At 38.9% G+C, this 18,234-nt stretch overlaps 1 protein-coding gene across 2 annotated transcripts; it reads left to right on the forward strand.

Annotated features, from left to right (window-relative positions):
• The first annotated feature begins 233 nt into the window (after positions 1-233).
• Positions 234-17,872, forward strand: eif2ak1 (eukaryotic translation initiation factor 2-alpha kinase 1). 2 transcript variants are annotated; one of them, XM_061909087.1, is made up of 17 exons: positions 234-375; positions 445-595; positions 961-1,192; positions 1,323-1,490; positions 1,575-1,711; positions 2,439-2,482; positions 2,625-2,724; positions 2,828-2,908; positions 2,990-3,083; positions 4,084-4,123; positions 7,229-7,619; positions 7,688-7,796; positions 7,866-7,972; positions 9,073-9,187; positions 9,271-9,350; positions 9,428-9,661; positions 17,188-17,872. In XM_061909087.1, the coding sequence occupies exons 3-17, from the start codon at positions 1,087-1,089 to the stop codon at positions 17,299-17,301; spliced, it is 1,920 nt and encodes a 639-aa protein (XP_061765071.1). In that variant the 5' UTR covers positions 234-375; positions 445-595; positions 961-1,086; the 3' UTR covers positions 17,302-17,872. The 2 variants fall into 2 exon arrangements, with proteins under 2 accessions (XP_061765071.1, XP_061765070.1); XM_061909086.1 differs by lacking the exon at positions 961-1,192 and having other exon boundaries at positions 251-595.
• Positions 17,873-18,234: the final 362 nt, after the last annotated feature.

Consider the following 18,234-nt stretch of genomic DNA (forward strand, 5'->3'; position numbering starts at 1 on the left):
AAAAATAAATATTCACCAAAAATCTCTCGTCTTGCAAAGTTTCAACAGCATGACGACCTCTTGCGGTTTTAGGGTACGTGTGCAAGTGTCAATATTATGTTTAACGAAAAAAAACATTTGGAGCTGCCACTTTACTTTAAAATTAATTATAATGAATTAAATAGTAAAACTATTTCAAATTTAATTTATCTAAGTTAATGGTTTCGCCTTCTGCCAACAAATTCCTTTTGCTTTCATGTTTGTGTTGCCAGACGGTCCTAAAAGACCTGACCAAAGATGGCCGACCACCCAAATTACTACTTGCATTGCTACTCTTAAAGAGTTTTCCCACGGCCCCTGTGATGGAATATTTTTACTAACTTTTGGAACACATCGGTGTGAAATGTTCTTTGTTTCTTACTCGTGTTAACCTGGATAACGAGTATTAAAATGTACTGTTTAAAGTCTGCCAACAGGCTTTTGCAATCGGAGGAAAGTTCTAGCAGCAGTAACAAGCTTCTTGTTTCCCGAAGCGGTCTCCTTAAATCCACCAGGAACAATGACAATAGTCTGCCTAGTCTGGCAAGCAAAGAGGACGATGAGGTGGAGTTTGACAGTAAGCTGATTTTCTCCTTAATGCCTGTCTTATGTAAGAAATAAACTGGCTATCCTGTATTAGCTTGGTGCTCTTAATACATTGAAAGGAGCGTAATTAAGGCAGTAGTGTAGTGCCTTATAGGCCCCCCTTGACTATTTATTTACCTGTTTGTTTACATTATTTCTTAGTGCTGCCATTAATATTGAGTAGTGCATGTAAATATGATGTGTTGCATAGTAGCTAAAGGTAAACCCAACCTCAATATTTATGTTATTTCTAGTAAAATGTTAACATGATTTCGTAATTGCCCATGCAGTAATGTAAATTGTCCTTAAACAATATAGTTTGCCAGGTTTAATATTGGAATCGTGTTGTAATTTCAGATGAAAGAAGGGTAGAGAAGATTGTTGAACTCTCTTTGATGACATGAGTAGGTGGAGGTTTGGTGTGCACTGGCCCCTCAAGATAAGCATGGCTGCTGTGCACACCCCCCCTTATGTATAAACAAGATGAGCATTTTTGCCCTAAAATCCAACAGTATAGTCCTGCTGTTAATGATAATGGATAAAGGAGAAAAACGAATCATTGAAATAATAGCAAAAGTCATTGAAGAAGGTAAGACAATTTTAATTGTGCGGAAAAAAACATCTTGTGTATTTTTCACAAGAAATTAATGAGTCCAACTGTTTCTGTTCCTTGTCGTAGTTGTATACTGTTCAGCAGTCAATTTTCCCTGTATGTCCAGCTTCTGATACAGGCAATAACCATGAAGTGTTGATGGCGGGCAGACGCTACCCATCTGTCCAAGAGTTTGCCGCGGCGATCCCCAACCATCTTCTCCTCGGTTCTCTCCTGGAGCACCTGTGCTTCCTCTACGAGAGGAATCCAGCGCGCTCACGATTGTTGTTTAAAGGTACATATACTGCCCAGTGTACATCCTGCCTTATATATTTTTACTGAAATTCCACCACAACTTGTTTTATTTTGCCCCTGTTAGTAATTGGCCAGCGCTTGGCTTCTATGAACCTTCTCTCCCCTTTGGCCATAAGTGACGAGTTCAGCAATGTCAGACTCCAACACAACCGGGCCTTCACTGAGCTGCTGCAAACCGCTAACTCCTCACTGTACCCACAGGTAATGGAACTCTGTTTTACTGGGGGCCATTTGAGGGAGAATTTGGTTTTCGGCTGAGCCGCACAAATTACTCACTTCAAAATCAGGTTTAACACTTCAGCTTGCTTAACGCAAGTTGCTGTTTTTTTTGCGCTATGTTTGTTGTGCTATAATTTTTTGCGTTCCACCGTTATTGCAGCTAGTCGCCATTGGGAATTTGGGATTCAAGATTGCCATATTATATTTAAATATTAGCCACGCAGAGTACACTGGCCGCAATTACATTTTATCGACCTATAATTTTCGACATTTATCGAATATTTTTTATTAAAATCAATTCATGCAACTTATGACTGTGTTCATATATTTTGTCATCTTATATTTCTATAATAATGTGTGGAAAACTTCACATTGTATCTACTATAGACCTTCTCACAGTAAGATGTATGGCGGTCAGTTTTATTTGGACAATATTTATATATTTTGTGTTTGTGACTCTACTTCTCACTGGAGGCCATATTTTTTGTTCTTTAAATTTTTATAAAGGTATTACATTTTTTTTTATTGACGTTTGGCCTATAATTTGAAACCAGTTGACTTTTGTGATACATGAGCAGTACATTTTATTAACATTTGGATGGTGCTTTGTGGGATGATTTTTGGTTGTCTATTCCCATGCATTTCTAACATTATTTGTAGTCGCCATTGTTTAAATTTTGATTATTCCTCGTCTTGCTTTGTTCTACAGGAACAACAATGTCTTAGCATCGGCACACACAATCCTACTGGAAGGTAAACTTAACTCTTAAGCAATTATTAGCTGTCATCTGCTCTCTCGCACGTTCATACGGATGGTTTTTGCCATGCAATTGGCAAGTCTGGTAAATTAGTTTCAGGTACTGAATACGTGGTGTTAATTTTTGCCCGCCCACAGGCCGAAGGAAGGACTATTTCAAGCACAGACATCACGTTACCTGAGCGAGTTCGAAGAAATTGGTAGAATTGGAAAAGGTTCCTATGGAAATGTTTATAAGGTAACTTTTTTCTGTTTCTCGCTGTTCTGGCGTACAATTACTTTGACTCATTTTAGGAAGAAAATTAAGTTAGTCAGCACATTTTGTTTCCTCCAATATTAAGGTGGTGAATAAACTGGATGGGCAGCTTTACGCCGTGAAGAAGATACTCATTAAAAAAGTCTCAAAGGATGATTGCCTGAGGGTAAATTGGCGTTTTGGTGGCTAAATGTAAAAAAATATATATATTAGCTGACACTGAAACTGTTTTATGGTTTCTGTTAAGGTCTTGAGGGAAGTGAAAGTGTTGTCAAGCTTGCAGCATGTCAGTGTCGTTGGCTATCACACAGCTTGGATGGAGCATGTCCAGCCCGCAGCATGTGAGTACACTGCTACTATTTTTTTCTTTATAAAATTTAGGGATGTTTTGATCAGGGTTTGATGCAGCCGACTCCAATACCGATCATCCATGAGTGAGATTGACTGATACAAATACCAATTACATGAATTAACTGTATTTTTTAATAATGTATTTTTGGTGAGTGTTATTGACAGTTTAAGAATATCAACACAATATTAAAACTACTTCCTTATTCCCTTTTTATTACACACAATTTTTTGAGCAAAAAAATGTCAGTTGTACACGATAGCTAAACAAAACAGCTATGACTCTTTTGAATTATTTTGCTTTTGCCTTCAAAGTCTTATTGTATTCAGAGTTTTTAAACCTGAAAAAAAACAACATAATTATTTGGAGTAAAATAAATATATGAACCTAATCTCTTCAATCATAACTGATGCTACCTTTGGTATCAACACCACCAATTCATGGATTGATCCGCCCCCCTCTTCCCTGTCGTGTACTGACTGTGACAACGCTGACACACCAAGACTAATTACTGTTATTGTTTATCCACAGTTTACTGCTTTCTGTTACAACACAGTTCCATCTGCTCTTCTTAAAGTTTACGAAGCACTTATTTCTTGGTGTTGTTTGAATCTAGCTTGGCTGTTAGCTGAGCTATTAGCGTGCTTTCTCCTTGCTTACTCTCTTGGTGTGTAATATGTTTATTAGCCTTGTCCTCCGGTGATACTTAAACTGCGTTTTTTTACTACCTTATCTGCCATAATCGAGGTGATTATTATTAGCTTTGGGGAGCATCTCCACACTGTCACCACTTGACAGCCGGAGGACTGAAACCAAATACAGTGTCGGTCAGAAGATAAGTGTTTGTGATCGCCATCAAAAGACATTAATCGGCAGTAGCGATCACATACTTTTTAACGAAAATCAGTCGGTACTGATGGCACATCTTTAATGATATTGTAGTCAATGGTAATGTTTTTTTAATGTCACATTGTAAAATGTCTACTCTGCAGATGCAGAGACCCTCCTTCCTGAAGTGGCTTCACTTGACCTGTAAGGCCAAAAATATTTATACCAAGCTTTATTGTTGTCGTATACTGTTGAACCTGTTTATGTTGACACTCTTCTGATTTTTCAGTTATTAACAATCGAAAAAAAAGTATTGGGTACATTTTGTTAGTTGCTGTGATAGAATCCAAGTTCATACTGCCATGCTTTCATTTTGAATATTACTTTGCACCAAACAGAAAGTCACTGTTCACATTTTAATGTTGAGTGTTTTAAGGGGAACTAGACTTTTTTGGAATTTTGCCTATTGTTCACAATCATTGTGAGAAACATTGACGACAGATGGTATTTTTATTTTTGCTTTGTAAATATTAAAAAAAGGCGATCAAGCGTCTTTTCGGTGTTGTCTTCTCCAGTTTTGGGTTTCAACTGGCTGTCAAAGTGTACCAACTTGTCGGATTACCTACTCAGACTTATTCTGTGCAGGAGAGATGCATGATTATGATCTACAATAAACTTAGAAAGAAGCAAGGATGCGGGGAAGTAGTACACCACTCGATGATGTAAACATAGGCACACAAGCGTGTGATCACGGTACCGCTATAAATAGTTTGTCTGCGTTAGTGCTTATAATAACAATATCATTAATACTTGGTTAATACTCCAGTCAAAAAATGTAAATGGAGTATTATGCCACTTTTTGAATGGTTGTTCATTGGATTTTATGGACAAAATAATGGAGCTCCCATTGGCTCAGTTTGTAAGCAGCCTTTTGTTTACATTTAATATTTAGATTGCATTAAAATAATCCATCTGTCGTGTCTTTCATAATGATTGTGAACTATAGGCAAAATTCAAACGTGCAGTTCCCCTTTACTAGTTATTAGTGGTGTTTAAAAAAATGTAATTCACATCCAAATCACAACTGTTATTTATTGAATTTCTAAAAATGATTCATAATTTTCAAAAATCCATTAAAAAAATTAAAAATAAAAGTTTTTTTCATGAATCAATTTTTTGAAAGAGGTTTTCTAGGCCATCTCTCTGCTAAGAGGAGCTTTACTAACCTGTTAATTGTATTATTGACATCAAATAGTATATTATGAGAATCAGTTTGCATTGAGAATCGTGTTGAATCGTGAATCGATTTTGAATCAAAACGTTACCCAATGAATCAAAATCAAATTGTGAGTTGTTGTAAGATTCACCTCCTGAGTACTTATGTTGTCTAATTGAGAATCGTGTTGAATCGTGAATCGATTTTGAATCAAAACCTTACCCAATGAATCAAAATCAAATTGTGAGTTGTTGTAAGATCCACCTCCTGAGTAGGTATGTTGTCTTTTCACGCTGCTTAGCGACAACCAGTACATTGACAATATGACACATCGACATAAACCAATGCTGCGATGAGGTGGCGACTTGTCCAGGGTGTACCCCGCCTTCCGCCCGATTGTAGCTGAGATAGGCGCCAGCACCCCCCGCGACCCCAAAAGGGAATAAGCGGTAGGAAATGGATGGATGGACATAAACCAAGTATTTTTTTGATACAAATTATCCCTACGGGTAACAAATGATGTGGAAAAAAACGTCTACTTAAGCCAGTCCTTCTCAAATAGTGTGGTGTGCCCCCCTGGACGAGCCCAGTGCGATTCCAGGGGTCGCATTTGACCTCGACGAACTTGCTTTTTACTTGCCGTACAAGAATATGACGAAACTTACGGAGCGCCTGGCTTCACCCTGACTGCGGTGCAAGTCATGGAAAGACATGTGTGTTGTTTTTCTTTAATGTTAATGCGGATGCAACAATATGCAGAGGTGTACTTCTAACAATTATATGGACAAATTAATACTATTCAAAGTTGCGCTGGAGATAATGTTTTCTTTTTCCCTATGGGCGGCATAACAAAACTAATTGAGAACCACTGACTTAAAGTACCAATAAATGGAAAACAAGTTGACTTTATATGCTAAATTGTGTTTCATTTTATTTATTAAACCATATCCGATTGTATTTCTAATCTGCAAAGTATGTTAAAATACTGACACAACAGCAGAATGCCGCAATTTCCATAGATTCGGGGTGGGATGACGTCATGATGGAAACGCTTCTGCACTCTGACCATATCAGCATATCAGTCATACTGGAAATATGCAAATTTAGAAAGAGATTTGCTATCTATCATTCACAATCCCTACGTAAAACATGAATACATATATTTTTCTTTTTTAGGCATTCTATGTTGTAAATAAATAATAAGAATAAAAAGTCTGCTAACATTTGAGTCAATGGGAGTTCTCTATTCTGTACACAAAGCCTTCTAAATAACCATTGAAAACCCTCCAATGTTCCATTTACATATTGTAACCTGAATATCAACCAAATATTAGCAATATTGTTATTAACGCAGACAAACTATTTTTTAGCGGCGCATTGATATCAAAGAGTTAACTAATAGCAGCTTCTGCTGCTGTACTGTGAGCCGGCTGGTGATTTGCTCCTGCATCGCATTTCGGCTCGTCAAAATGATTCTCTATTATAAATCATGCCTCTCATCTGGATAATACGAGGATTTAGCCATAAATCTAAATGACATTCAATTTATACCAGGTGAAGGAGACCAAGACACAACAACCAAAAACAGTCTCTGCAGGCAGCAACTTTTCCTATTAACCCCTTAAAGCTCACCCTCCTTATATTCAGGCTAAAAAACATAAAGTTCTGGTTGACAATTTTTCCCCAAAGTAATTGTTGTTTGCTCTCTCAAAGTCTGCAGAATTAGCATTGTTATTAATGGGGAAGGCATTTGTGGTTCCCACTTGTACATCACGGCACACATGACTGGCTTGCTCATTATCTTTCAAAATGGCTCTTGAATATCTAATATTAATACTATTTTGATTATATATATTTACTCGCAAATTATGTCTTTCAGTGTTATAAATTCCATATATTTGATAATAGCTTCAATATGGAGGCAACTTGTTTTTCCATTTTACTGGTACCTTAAGCAGACACCTTTTAATAGAATGCAGTGACTTACTCATGACTTGGTTGACATAAGCAGGCTCTTCTCTATCACGCAAAACATCAATTTAGCACTCTCAACAAGCAAAAATTTAGTATATCAGACTTTATTTATCTTTTAGCCACAGCTCTGATGAGGACCCAGATGGTACCGGCTCAAGCTTCTCCGTCGTTTTCCAAAGCCTTAGCCAACCACAGGCTGATGCCGCTTCAAGCGCGCCGGTGCCTCCAAGTGGTGGCTCACCCGTCAAAGACTTGGTGCTGACGCAGGAGACGACTCAGGGGGTGTGTCCGAACACAATGCGACGTATCCCTGAGAACTACGTGCCTTGCGTCTTCCTGGGACAGCGAGCTCCTATTAAAACCTCCAAGTGTCCCGCTGTAGGTTGGGACACTTTGGGAATGTTGGAGGAGTCATCCAGCAGGCGCAACCCTGAGCTGAACAACAACTCTTGTGTTGAAAAAGAGTGTGAGCAGTGGGATGACCAATGCACAGCAAGACCCTCTAAAGAGGTAGGTCTGCTTCCATTGTGTACTTTCCTGATGTGAATGTTAGTTACAGTGTGGTTATGATTTTGTAGGTCCACTTCCATCTGATGCTCTACATCCAAATGCAGCTATGTGAACGCTCACTCAAGGACTGGATGACTGAGAGGAATTGCAAGCCCAAAGAGGATCAAGCATTAAGAGGTACAGTATTTATTATGTGAAGTACAAAATACATTACAGCGGCAAATTGTCTAATAATCCACTTTATAGGTCCTTATGGATGTGTGGATGCTGAGCACACGTTCAGTCTACTAAGAAAGATACTTGAAGGGGTGGAGTATATTCACTCCCAAGGAATCATGCACAGAGACCTGAAGGTACCATTCATGGTGTAAAGGAAAGTGGCATATAATGTAAGGCTGCACGATTATGGCCAAAATAATGATAACGGTTATTTTTTATCAATATTGAAATCATGTTTATTAATCACAATTATTCATTAGGTTAGGTAAAAAATAGTGTTTCCCACAGATCTGCAATCTCCATTCGGAAATGGGGTCCTGGTGATAGCTTGGCTTGAGGTGGGGTGGTCAGTGACTAGCATGATGTTATGTAATTTGAAAGGGACAAGCGGTAGAAAATGGATGGATAGTCTAATAAAATTGCTAAATAAATGTAAATTATTTATTTAAAGACTCATCTTTTTTCATTATTAGTATTAACATTTTAATATTTTCTCATTTAGGTTACTTTAGTTTTATCAACATATTTGTATGATTTTCAGAGCTACTAAAACAAAAACCCAGCCATGTTCCAAAGGTGGCCCACACGTCATCAATTGGACAACCCCGCTTAACCTAATTATACATTTGATCATTTGTAGTGAGAAACATGTATTTTAAATGAGAAATTAGAAAAATGTAGCGTTATTTAGTGTAACGATTAAGATAGTCCTTTTATGCGCAATTACCATTCCATATTCACGAGGTGCATACACAGATGTAGATGCAGATGCAGGGGGTGCAGGAATTCCAATGGAGAGCATATCTGGCCAGTGTTGGTACTCGACAGAGTAGTGTCTGCAGACTCTATTTAGCGGGATGGATAAACGTTAGTCCTGCTCATGCAAAACAGAGTGTTGTGCAGCCGTCCACACCTTTCGCTGTTTGATAATAGCGGTGCAGTCTTTTGTGCAAGCGCAAGACTCCACGAAAGTGAAACAAGGCGACCAGCTGTACCAGCCTGGGAAAAGTATTTTAAATCTGGCCGGCAAAGTGGTCGGAGTGGTCATGGAACTTTGTGCATATACACAATGGCCTTTGGCCTGAGCCGCAGTTGTAAAAGTGCTTGATTTGATATGCAGCGTAGCCTGTTTTTTAAACGTTAATATCACCAGACAATATTATGATCGTGACTACAATTTTATTATCGTGTAGCCCTAATATGAAATGGATTGTTGTTGTTTTTTTCTTTACAGCCAAGGAACATATTCCTCAATGGTCATGAATGTCATGTTCGTATTGGCGACTTTGGTTTGGCATGCAGTGGTTTACTACTAGATAGCCATGAAAGGGCCACCTTTCCCAACATTGGTACTGCCACATTTTTTGCTATATTCACCCCCAACATAGCTTGTTTTTTTCATTATTGTCTTGTTTGCGGTGTACTTTTTCAGAGTCTCCACATACCACAGGTGTTGGTACTTTAGTTTACGCATCGCCAGAACAACTGAAGAGTTCTCATTATGATTCAAAGGTATTTATTGTTGATGTAGCCAACTATAGCTTGTTCTATCATATTTTCTTTGTGCAATACTCTCTTCTATTTTTCAGTCGGACATGTACAGCATTGGGGTGCTTGCTCTTGAGCTTTTCCAGCCCTTTGGAACAGAGATGGAGCGAGTCCGGACTCTTGGGGACCTGAGAGAGGGAAAATTCCCTGACTCTTTCTGCAACCAATGGCCAGTTCTTGCCAAATACATCTTGGAGCTGACTAGCAAAGATCCCAGTGTCCGGCCCACGGCCAGCCAGCTTCTACAGAGTGAACTCTTCTCCAATAAAGATGTGGTATGTATGGATGAAAATATATATATTTCATAGCTATAGTAATGTAAAATACATACTGTATTGTAGGGGTGTAACGGTACTGCTTCTTCACGGTTTGGTGCGCACTATTGTAATAGGGTCGCAGTTCAGTTTATTTTTTGTACAGTTTTTGTATGAAATAAATGTTTAAAAATAACCGGTCAAATAACTTTTTGTTTAAACAGCTTGTATTGATTTAAAAAACAAACACTGCAGATTTTAATGGCAGGTAAGTCTTAAATAAATACAAACCCCATTTCCATATGAGTTGGGAAATTGTGTTAGATGTAAATATAAATGGAATACTCATCCATCCATCCATCCATCTTCTTCCGCTTATCCGAGGTCGGGTCGCGGGGGCAACAGCCTAAGCAGGGAAACCCAGACTTCCCTCTCCCCAGCCACTTCGTCTAGCTCTTGGATTTGCAAATAATTTTCAACCCATATTCAGTTGAATATACTACAAAGACAACAGGCGCAGTGGGAGAGTGGCCGTGCGCAACCCGAGGGTCCCTGGTTCAATTCCCACCTAGTACCAACCTCGTCACGTCCGTTGTGTCCTCAGCAAGACACTTCACCCTTGCTCCTAATGGGTGCTGGTTGGCGCCTTGCATGGCAGCTCCCTCCATCAGTGTGTGAATGTGTGTGTGAATGGGTAAATGTGGAAGTAGTGTCAAAGCGCTTTGAGTACCTTGACGGTAGAAAAGCGCTATACAAGTACAACCCATTTATATATTTATCATTTATGTTCAAACTAATGGCATTTTTTTTTTTTGTGCAAATAATTATTAACTTTAGAATTTGATGCTAGCAACACATGACAAATAAGTTGGGAAAGGTGGCAATAAATACTGATAAAGTTGAGGAATGCTCATCAAACACTTATATGGAACATCCCACAGGTGTGCAGGCTAATTGGGAACAGTTGAGTGCCATGATTGGGTGTAAAAGCAGCTTCCATGAAATGCTAAGTAATTTACAAACAAGGACGGGGTGAGGGTCACCACTTTGTAAGCAAATTGTCGAACAGTTTTAGAACAACATTTCTCAACGAGCCATTGCAAGGAATTTAAGGATTTTACCATCTACGGTCCGTAAAATCATCAAAAGGTTCAGAGAATCTGGAGAAATCACTGCACGTAAGCGATGATATTACAGACTTTTGATCCCTCAGGCAGTACTGCATCAAAAACCGACATGAGTGTGTAAAGGATATCACCAAATGGGCTCAGGAACACTTCAGAAAACTACTGTCAGTAACTACAGTTGCTTGTTACATCTGTAAGTGCAAGTTAAAACTCTACTATGCAAAGCAAAACCCATTTATCAACAACACCAAGGAACGCCGCTGGCTTCGCTGGGCCCGAGCTCATCTAAGATGGACTGATGCAAAGTGGAAAAGTGTTCTGTGGTCTGACGAGTCCACATTTCAAATTATATTTGGAAACTGTGGATGTGGTGTCCTCCGGAACAAAGAGGAAAATAACCATCCGGATTGTTATAGGCGCAAAGTTTAAAAGCCAGCATCTGGGATGGTATGGGGGGGTATTAGTGCCCAAGGCATGGGTAACTTACAAATCTGTGAAGGCACCATTAATGCTGAATGGTCCATACAGGTTTTGGAGCAATATATGTTGTCATCCAAGCAACGTTATCATGGACGCCCCTGCTTATTTCAGCAAGACAATGCCAAGCCACGTGTTACAACAGCATGGTTTCGTAGTAAAAGAGTGCGGGTACTTTCCTGGCCATCTGCAGTCCAGACCTGTCTCCCATCGAAAATGTGTGGCGCATTATGAAGCGTGAAATACGACAGCGGAGACCCCGGACTGTTGAATGACTAAAGCTCTACATAAAACAAGAATGAGAAGGAATTCCACTTTCAAAGCTTCAACAATTAGTTTCCTCAGTTACCAAACGTTTATTGAGTGTTGTTAAAAGAAAAGGTGATGTAACACAGTGGTGAACATGCCCTTTCCCAACTACTTTGGCACGTGTTGCAGCCCTGAAATTCTAAGTTAATTATTATTTGCAAAAAAAAAATAAAGTTTATGAGTTTGAACATCAAATATGTTGTCTTTGTAGGGCATTCAACTGAATATGGGTTGAAAAGGATTTGCAAATCATTGTATTCCGTTTTTATTTACATCTAACACAATTTCCCAACTCATATGGAAATGGGGTTTGTACAATTATTGTATAAAAAGTTGCTAAATATTCAAAATTCAAGGTACAATATTGTAATACAAATACAAATGAGACGGCTCGAAATTTAGCACCCGGGGTCCCAGATTTAGCCCAAATGAATACCACAAGAGCAATATTATGTACATATTCATTTATAATTAAATAATAAATGGGTTGTACTTGTATAGCGCTTTTCTACCTTCAAGGTACTCAAAGCGCTTTGACACTACTTCCACATTTACCCATTCACACACACATTCACACACTGATGGAGGGAGCTGCCATGCAAGGCGCCAACCAGCACCCATCAGGAGCAAGGGTGAAGTGTCTTGCTCAGGACACAACGGACGTGACGAAGTTGGTTCTAGGTGGGATTTGAACCAGTGACCCTCGGGTTGCGCACGGCCACTCTCCCACTGCGCCACGCCGTCCCTGCTAAAAAGATATTTATCTCCATCAATCTTTCCAAACATGTTTTTGTCGAAATAAAAATACTTAACTTTACAGCAAGCTAACCAGCAAATGAATACAAATTAATAATTATTTGTGATTATGTAGTGCAAATATAATGTAAAGACAATGACCAAACACCAAAAAGCCCAGTTCAGCACAGTTGTTATGATACACTGTCATACTTTACAATGTTTCTCTTTGGGAATGGTCAATAGACTTTATATCACAAATTCCAGTGTCAAGTTGACATACATCACAAACAGGACAACAGTAAACAAGACGCTTATAAAAGTGACTTAATACAAAAATGGAATCAAAGAGTTAAAAAGTCATGAAAGTTTAATAAAAGTGAAAGTAATACAAAAATGGAATCAAAGAGTTAAAAAGTCATCAAAGTTCAATAAAAGTGACTTAATACAAATATGGAATCAAAGAGTTAAAATGTCATGAAAGTAGGCAGAGAAAGAAAATGAAAAATAACACTATAGTAAAAGTAGTATTGCACAACAAAAAGGTTACATTATTTAAAGATTATAACTGTGTGTTACAAAGTTTTAAAGCTCGGGCACCTTATATATTCTTTAACTTCCTATTTGCATCATACAGTATATCGTAACAGTCATCATTTCTGGAAAAAAATTTATGTCGGCGTGCTGTCTGTGCCTTATAATTAGGTGCTTTAGTAAATAAAACCCCAGGAGACAAACTTATTTGTATTCCTGGCGGTCAGCTCCTCCAGATCCAGTCACAGGATTTCGAGAAAGAAGGGGTGAGCAGAGCCCATAAAGGAGCTTCCTCATTGGCTGCCGCGATAGATGGCGAAGCACGTGGACGGAGCAAACTTGTTTTCAATAAAGGATAGGTGCCAAACACCCACCTGGAAAGTTTGCAATATGTGCACTTGCTGTTACAGCATATACTGATAAAACACCCAAAAAGAGGAAATGAGAGAAATAAAACCAAGAGAAACCAGAGAAGAGCTTGCATACTCAAAATAACATTGCTCCAGCGTATTCATGGTGGAGGGCATTCCGGGCCAGTCTTAGACTAACTTTGGTCGCACAAGTAGTTCATTTCCTTCTAGAAGGGTAATCTAATGTTTCATTTTCTTATATTTTTGTGTGAATCCTTTTGCGTGGCGACGTGTGTAACTGATAGTCACACTATTGCTGTTATGTGTACTGTAAGCAGAAACAGTTTGTGGTTTTTACATTTAGGTTTTTGTAAAATGTTTGTATAAAACAGGGCAATATTACAGTTTAGCAACATAAATGAGTATTTCATAATTGGAGTAAAAAGCTAAATGTACTTATGACGACAATTTATTTTCTGCAACAAAATACAAACTAGAGGGATCCTCCGATGCAACTTCAGACTGTCAACAACTTATGTGTGTGCATGTTCAGCTTTTGTGCGTGATTTTGTGCACTTCGTGAGAGGAGTAGACGAAGGGACTATGCGCAGAGTGGGACTGGGATTTACAGTTTGAATTCAAGTACCCCAGCTTTAAGGCTGTGGGGAGTAGTAACAATATGGGTTACCAGTCTGTTAAAGTTTGAACAGTGTGAATTACTATTTTAAGTATATGCAAGTTCCTTATTGGTTGAAGTGCAGCATTATTCGTGTCAGCCTGTATCTGAACAATTCCAGCTCACTGCTTTTGTCCTATTTACTTACTTATCTTTGTCAGTTAGTGTCAGAGTTGTTCAAACCATGAATTGATTAAACAAGTTAACTTAAACAAATTGAAAAACTTATTCGGGTGTTACCATTTAGTGGTCAATTGTACGGAATATGTACTGAACAGTGCAATCTACAAATAAAAGTTTCAATCAATCAATCAATCAAACCTTTTCCTCATAGGGCCGCATACAGAATGCGGGGCCCCAGTTTAATATTTGTACAAACGCCGTTTCCATATGAGTTGGGAAATTGTGTTGGATGTAAATATAAACGGAATACAATGATTTGCAAATCCTTTTCAACCCATATTCAATTGAATACCAGTACTACAAAGACAAGATATTTGATTTTCAAACTCATAAACTTTTTTTTTTTTTTAAATAACTTTGAATTTCATGGCTGCAACACGTGCCAAAGTAGTTGCGAAAGACATGTTCACCACTGTGTTACATCACCTTTTCTTTTAACAACACTCAATAAACGTTTGGGAACTGAGGAAACTAATTGTTGAAGCTTTGAAATAGGAATTCTTTCCCATTCTTGTTTTATGTAGAGCTTCAGTCGTTCAACAGTCCGGGGTCTCCGCTGTCGTATTTTACGCTTCATAATGCACTACACATTTTCGATGGGAGACAGGTCTGGACTGCAGATGGCCAGGAAAGTACCCGCACCCTTTTTTACAAAGCCACGCTGTTGTAACACTTGTCTTGCTGAAATAAGCAGGAGCCTCCATGATAACGTTGCTTGGATGACAACATATGTTGTTCCTAAACCTGTATGGACCTTTCAGAATTTATGGTGCCTTTACACATGTGTAAGTTACCCATGCCTTGGGCACTAATACACCCCCATACCATCACAGATGCTGGCTTTTGAACTTTGCGCCTATAACAATCCGAATGGTTATTTGCCTCTTTGTTTTGGAGGACACCACGTCCTCTGTTTCAAAATATAATTTTAAATGTGGACTTGTCAGGGGCAGTATAGCTCGGTTGGTAGAGCGGCCGTGCCAGCAACTTGAGGGTTGCAGGTTCAATCCCCGCTTCCGCCATCCTAGTCACTGCTGTTGTGTCCTTGGGCAAGACACTTTACCCACCTGCTCCCAGTGCCACCCACACTGGTTTAAATGTAAAAATTAGATATTGGGTTTCACTATGTAAAGCGCTTTGAGTCACTAGAGAAAAAGCGCTATATAAATATAATCCACTTCACTTCACACCACAGAACACGTTTCCACTTTGCATCAGTCCATCTTAGGTGAGCCTGGGCCCAGCCAAACCGGCGGCGTTTCAGGATATTGTTGATAAATGGGTTTGGCTTTGCATAGTAGAGTTTTAACTTGCACTTACAGATGTAGCGACCAACTCTATTTACTGACAGTGGTTTTCTGAAGTGTTCCTGAGCCCATGTGGTGATATCCTTTACACGCTCATGTCGGTTTTTGATGCAGTACTGCCTGAGGGATCAAAAGTCCGTAATATCGTACGTGCAGTGATCTCTTCAGATTCTGTGAATTTTTTGATGATTTTACGGACCGTAGATGGTAAAATCCCTAAATTCCTTGCAATAGCTCATTGAGAAATGTCGTTCTAAAACTGTTCGACAATTTGCTTACAAAGTGGTGACCCTCACCCCGTCCTTGTTTGTGAATTACTTAGCATTTCATGGAAGCTGATTTTACACCCAATCATGGCACTCAACTGTTCTCAATTAGCCTGCACACCTGTGGGATGTTCCATGTAAGTGTTTGATGAGCATTCCTCAACTTTATCAGTATTTATTGCCACCTTTCCCAACTTCTTTGTCACGTGTTGCTGGCATCAAATTCTAATGTTAATGATTATTTGCACAAAAAAATTTTTGTATCAGTTTGAACATCAAATATGTTGTCTTTGTAGCATATTCACTGATTATGGGTTGAAAATGATTTGCAAATCATTGTATTCCGTTTATATTTACATCTAACACAATTTCCCAATTCATATGGAAACGGGGTTTGTAATTTAAAAAAGGCTAAAAAGAATGTTAAAATATATTTCAAGAAAAATCTGTGTTACTAGAAGTTATTAGTATCAACATGTTTGCGCTTTCTCGTACATTATGCATTTCTGCTCTATTTTACCATGTCTGCATGTTTTATTTTTGGTTTACTAATTTACTTTTGACAACCCTGATTGAGATTTTTACCATGAATGCAAAATGTTAACAAATGACGGAAGAATGTCTGCATTGTGTATACTCTATCTTCATAGCACTATCGCTGGTCATGACTCTTGCTAGTCTGGGCGGCACACTTGAGGAAGTGCTCCTCTGCCCACTTCCACTCATCTTTTAGGACCGTTTTATCACACACTCCATGTGGTCCATCAGGCGTCCTAATTTTTGGCGTCCCCTATAGGTTGTGCTCAAAATGCTTTGGAAAACATGCAAGCAAATCACTACACTAATGGTCATAAAACTATGAGGACATCTATAGTGCATGACAAATGGTCAATATAGTTCGTCTGTTCCCTAAAAGTCTGTACCAAATTCCGTTTTGATTTGGCTAAACACCCTAAAGTCATAGTGGGTTATTTTATTTGAGCGCATTGATCTGTGTGAGAGTTTTCAGATAATTTCCACATATGGGGTATAACTTTGAGGTAATGGGGTTAAATAACATTGCCACCATGTGGTGTATTTGTCAGAATAATAATAGCACAAGAAACACGCTATGGCATTATTCTCAAACTGTGGTATGTGTACCACTAGTGGTACGCCAAATAATCACTTAAATATACTATATGCAATTAGATTTCATTATTTAAGTGCAGTGCTTTATTTTTTTTATATATTTTTTATATTTCTTTTATATTTCATTATATTGTTTTAATAAAACCTCTCCTTGTTTTTAATTAATACTTCGGCCTACAATGTTACTGTATTTTAATATTGGTCGTCATGGTGGTACATATAGAGAGTCAAGTGTTTTCTGAGATGTTACTTGGTGAAGAGTTTGAGAACCACTGCTCTACAGGTGTATTTTTTTTTACCAAACTCCTTTGAATGCAGGATCAGAAGTAGAAGAGTACTGTCACTGTAAAAATAATGACAATGTATAGATAACTGCGAACATTTTTGGACAACCAGTTCTGTAATGAAATGTTTATGCATTTGTAGTAAAATGCTGTTTTTTCTTTGTCCAGATGATATATGGTTTGCAGAAAAAAGTTGAAGAACAAGAGGAAGAAATCCAACATCTGAGGAAACAAATACAACGCCTCCAAAGTTCACAAAATTCGGAGTTGGACAACGCCTGATGCTGTAAATGTCCACAGTGTAGTGTGAATTTATTGTTAGCGTGTGTGGGAGAGACTGGGCACTTGTGCATAAAAGTGCATTATTTATTATTCATTTATCTTGAACTTTATATGGAGCTACTGTTAATGTTTTATGGTACAAGGCAAAGGTTTTTGCCTTAATACCAACATCTGAGAAAGTAAATATTCATCCATCCATTTTCTACCGCTTTTCCCTTTTGGGGTCATGGGGGCTGCTGGAGCCCATCTCAGCTGCATTCGGGCGGAAGGCGGCGTACACCCTGGACAAGTAGCAATCTCATCGCAAACCCAACACAGATAGACAACAATGACACTCACACGCCAGGGACAATTTAGTGTTGCCATTCAACCTATTCCCAGATGCATGTCTTTGGAGGAAGACGGAGTACCTGGAGGGAACCCACGCAGTCACCGGGAGAACATGCAAACTCCACACGGAAAGATCCCGAGCCCATGATCGAACCCAGGACCTTCATACTGTGAGGCACATGCACTAACCCCTGCTTCGCCCTGCTGCCTGAGAAAGTAAAATGTACAGTATAAATTCCGATTTTGTGCAATGTTTTTTTTATTTTTTTTTAAATGTTATTGAGCAGGGGTCTCAGACACGCGGCCCGCGGGCCAATTGCGGCCTGCGAGACGTTATTTTGCGGCCCCCACCTTATTATGAAAGTTTAATGTTAGAGTGGCCCGTGAGTTTTATATAAATGGCGCTTGACAGCAGCGTGTTATTTGGATCCAAAATGGCTCTTTCATCGTTCTGGGTTGCCTACCCCTGCGTTAGTGGAAAAGCGCCAAATGAGTGAAAGCAACAGAGACGTTGCCATGGACACAAGGGGGTTCTTACGTGCCAGGCTGCAGTGACACTGTGACACCTGGCCGTCAGTAATAACAGTACCCGATAACCTTGAC

This window comes from Nerophis ophidion, linkage group LG08 (genome assembly GCF_033978795.1).
Source record: "Nerophis ophidion isolate RoL-2023_Sa linkage group LG08, RoL_Noph_v1.0, whole genome shotgun sequence".
Classification (NCBI taxonomy): domain Eukaryota; kingdom Metazoa; phylum Chordata; class Actinopteri; order Syngnathiformes; family Syngnathidae; genus Nerophis; species Nerophis ophidion.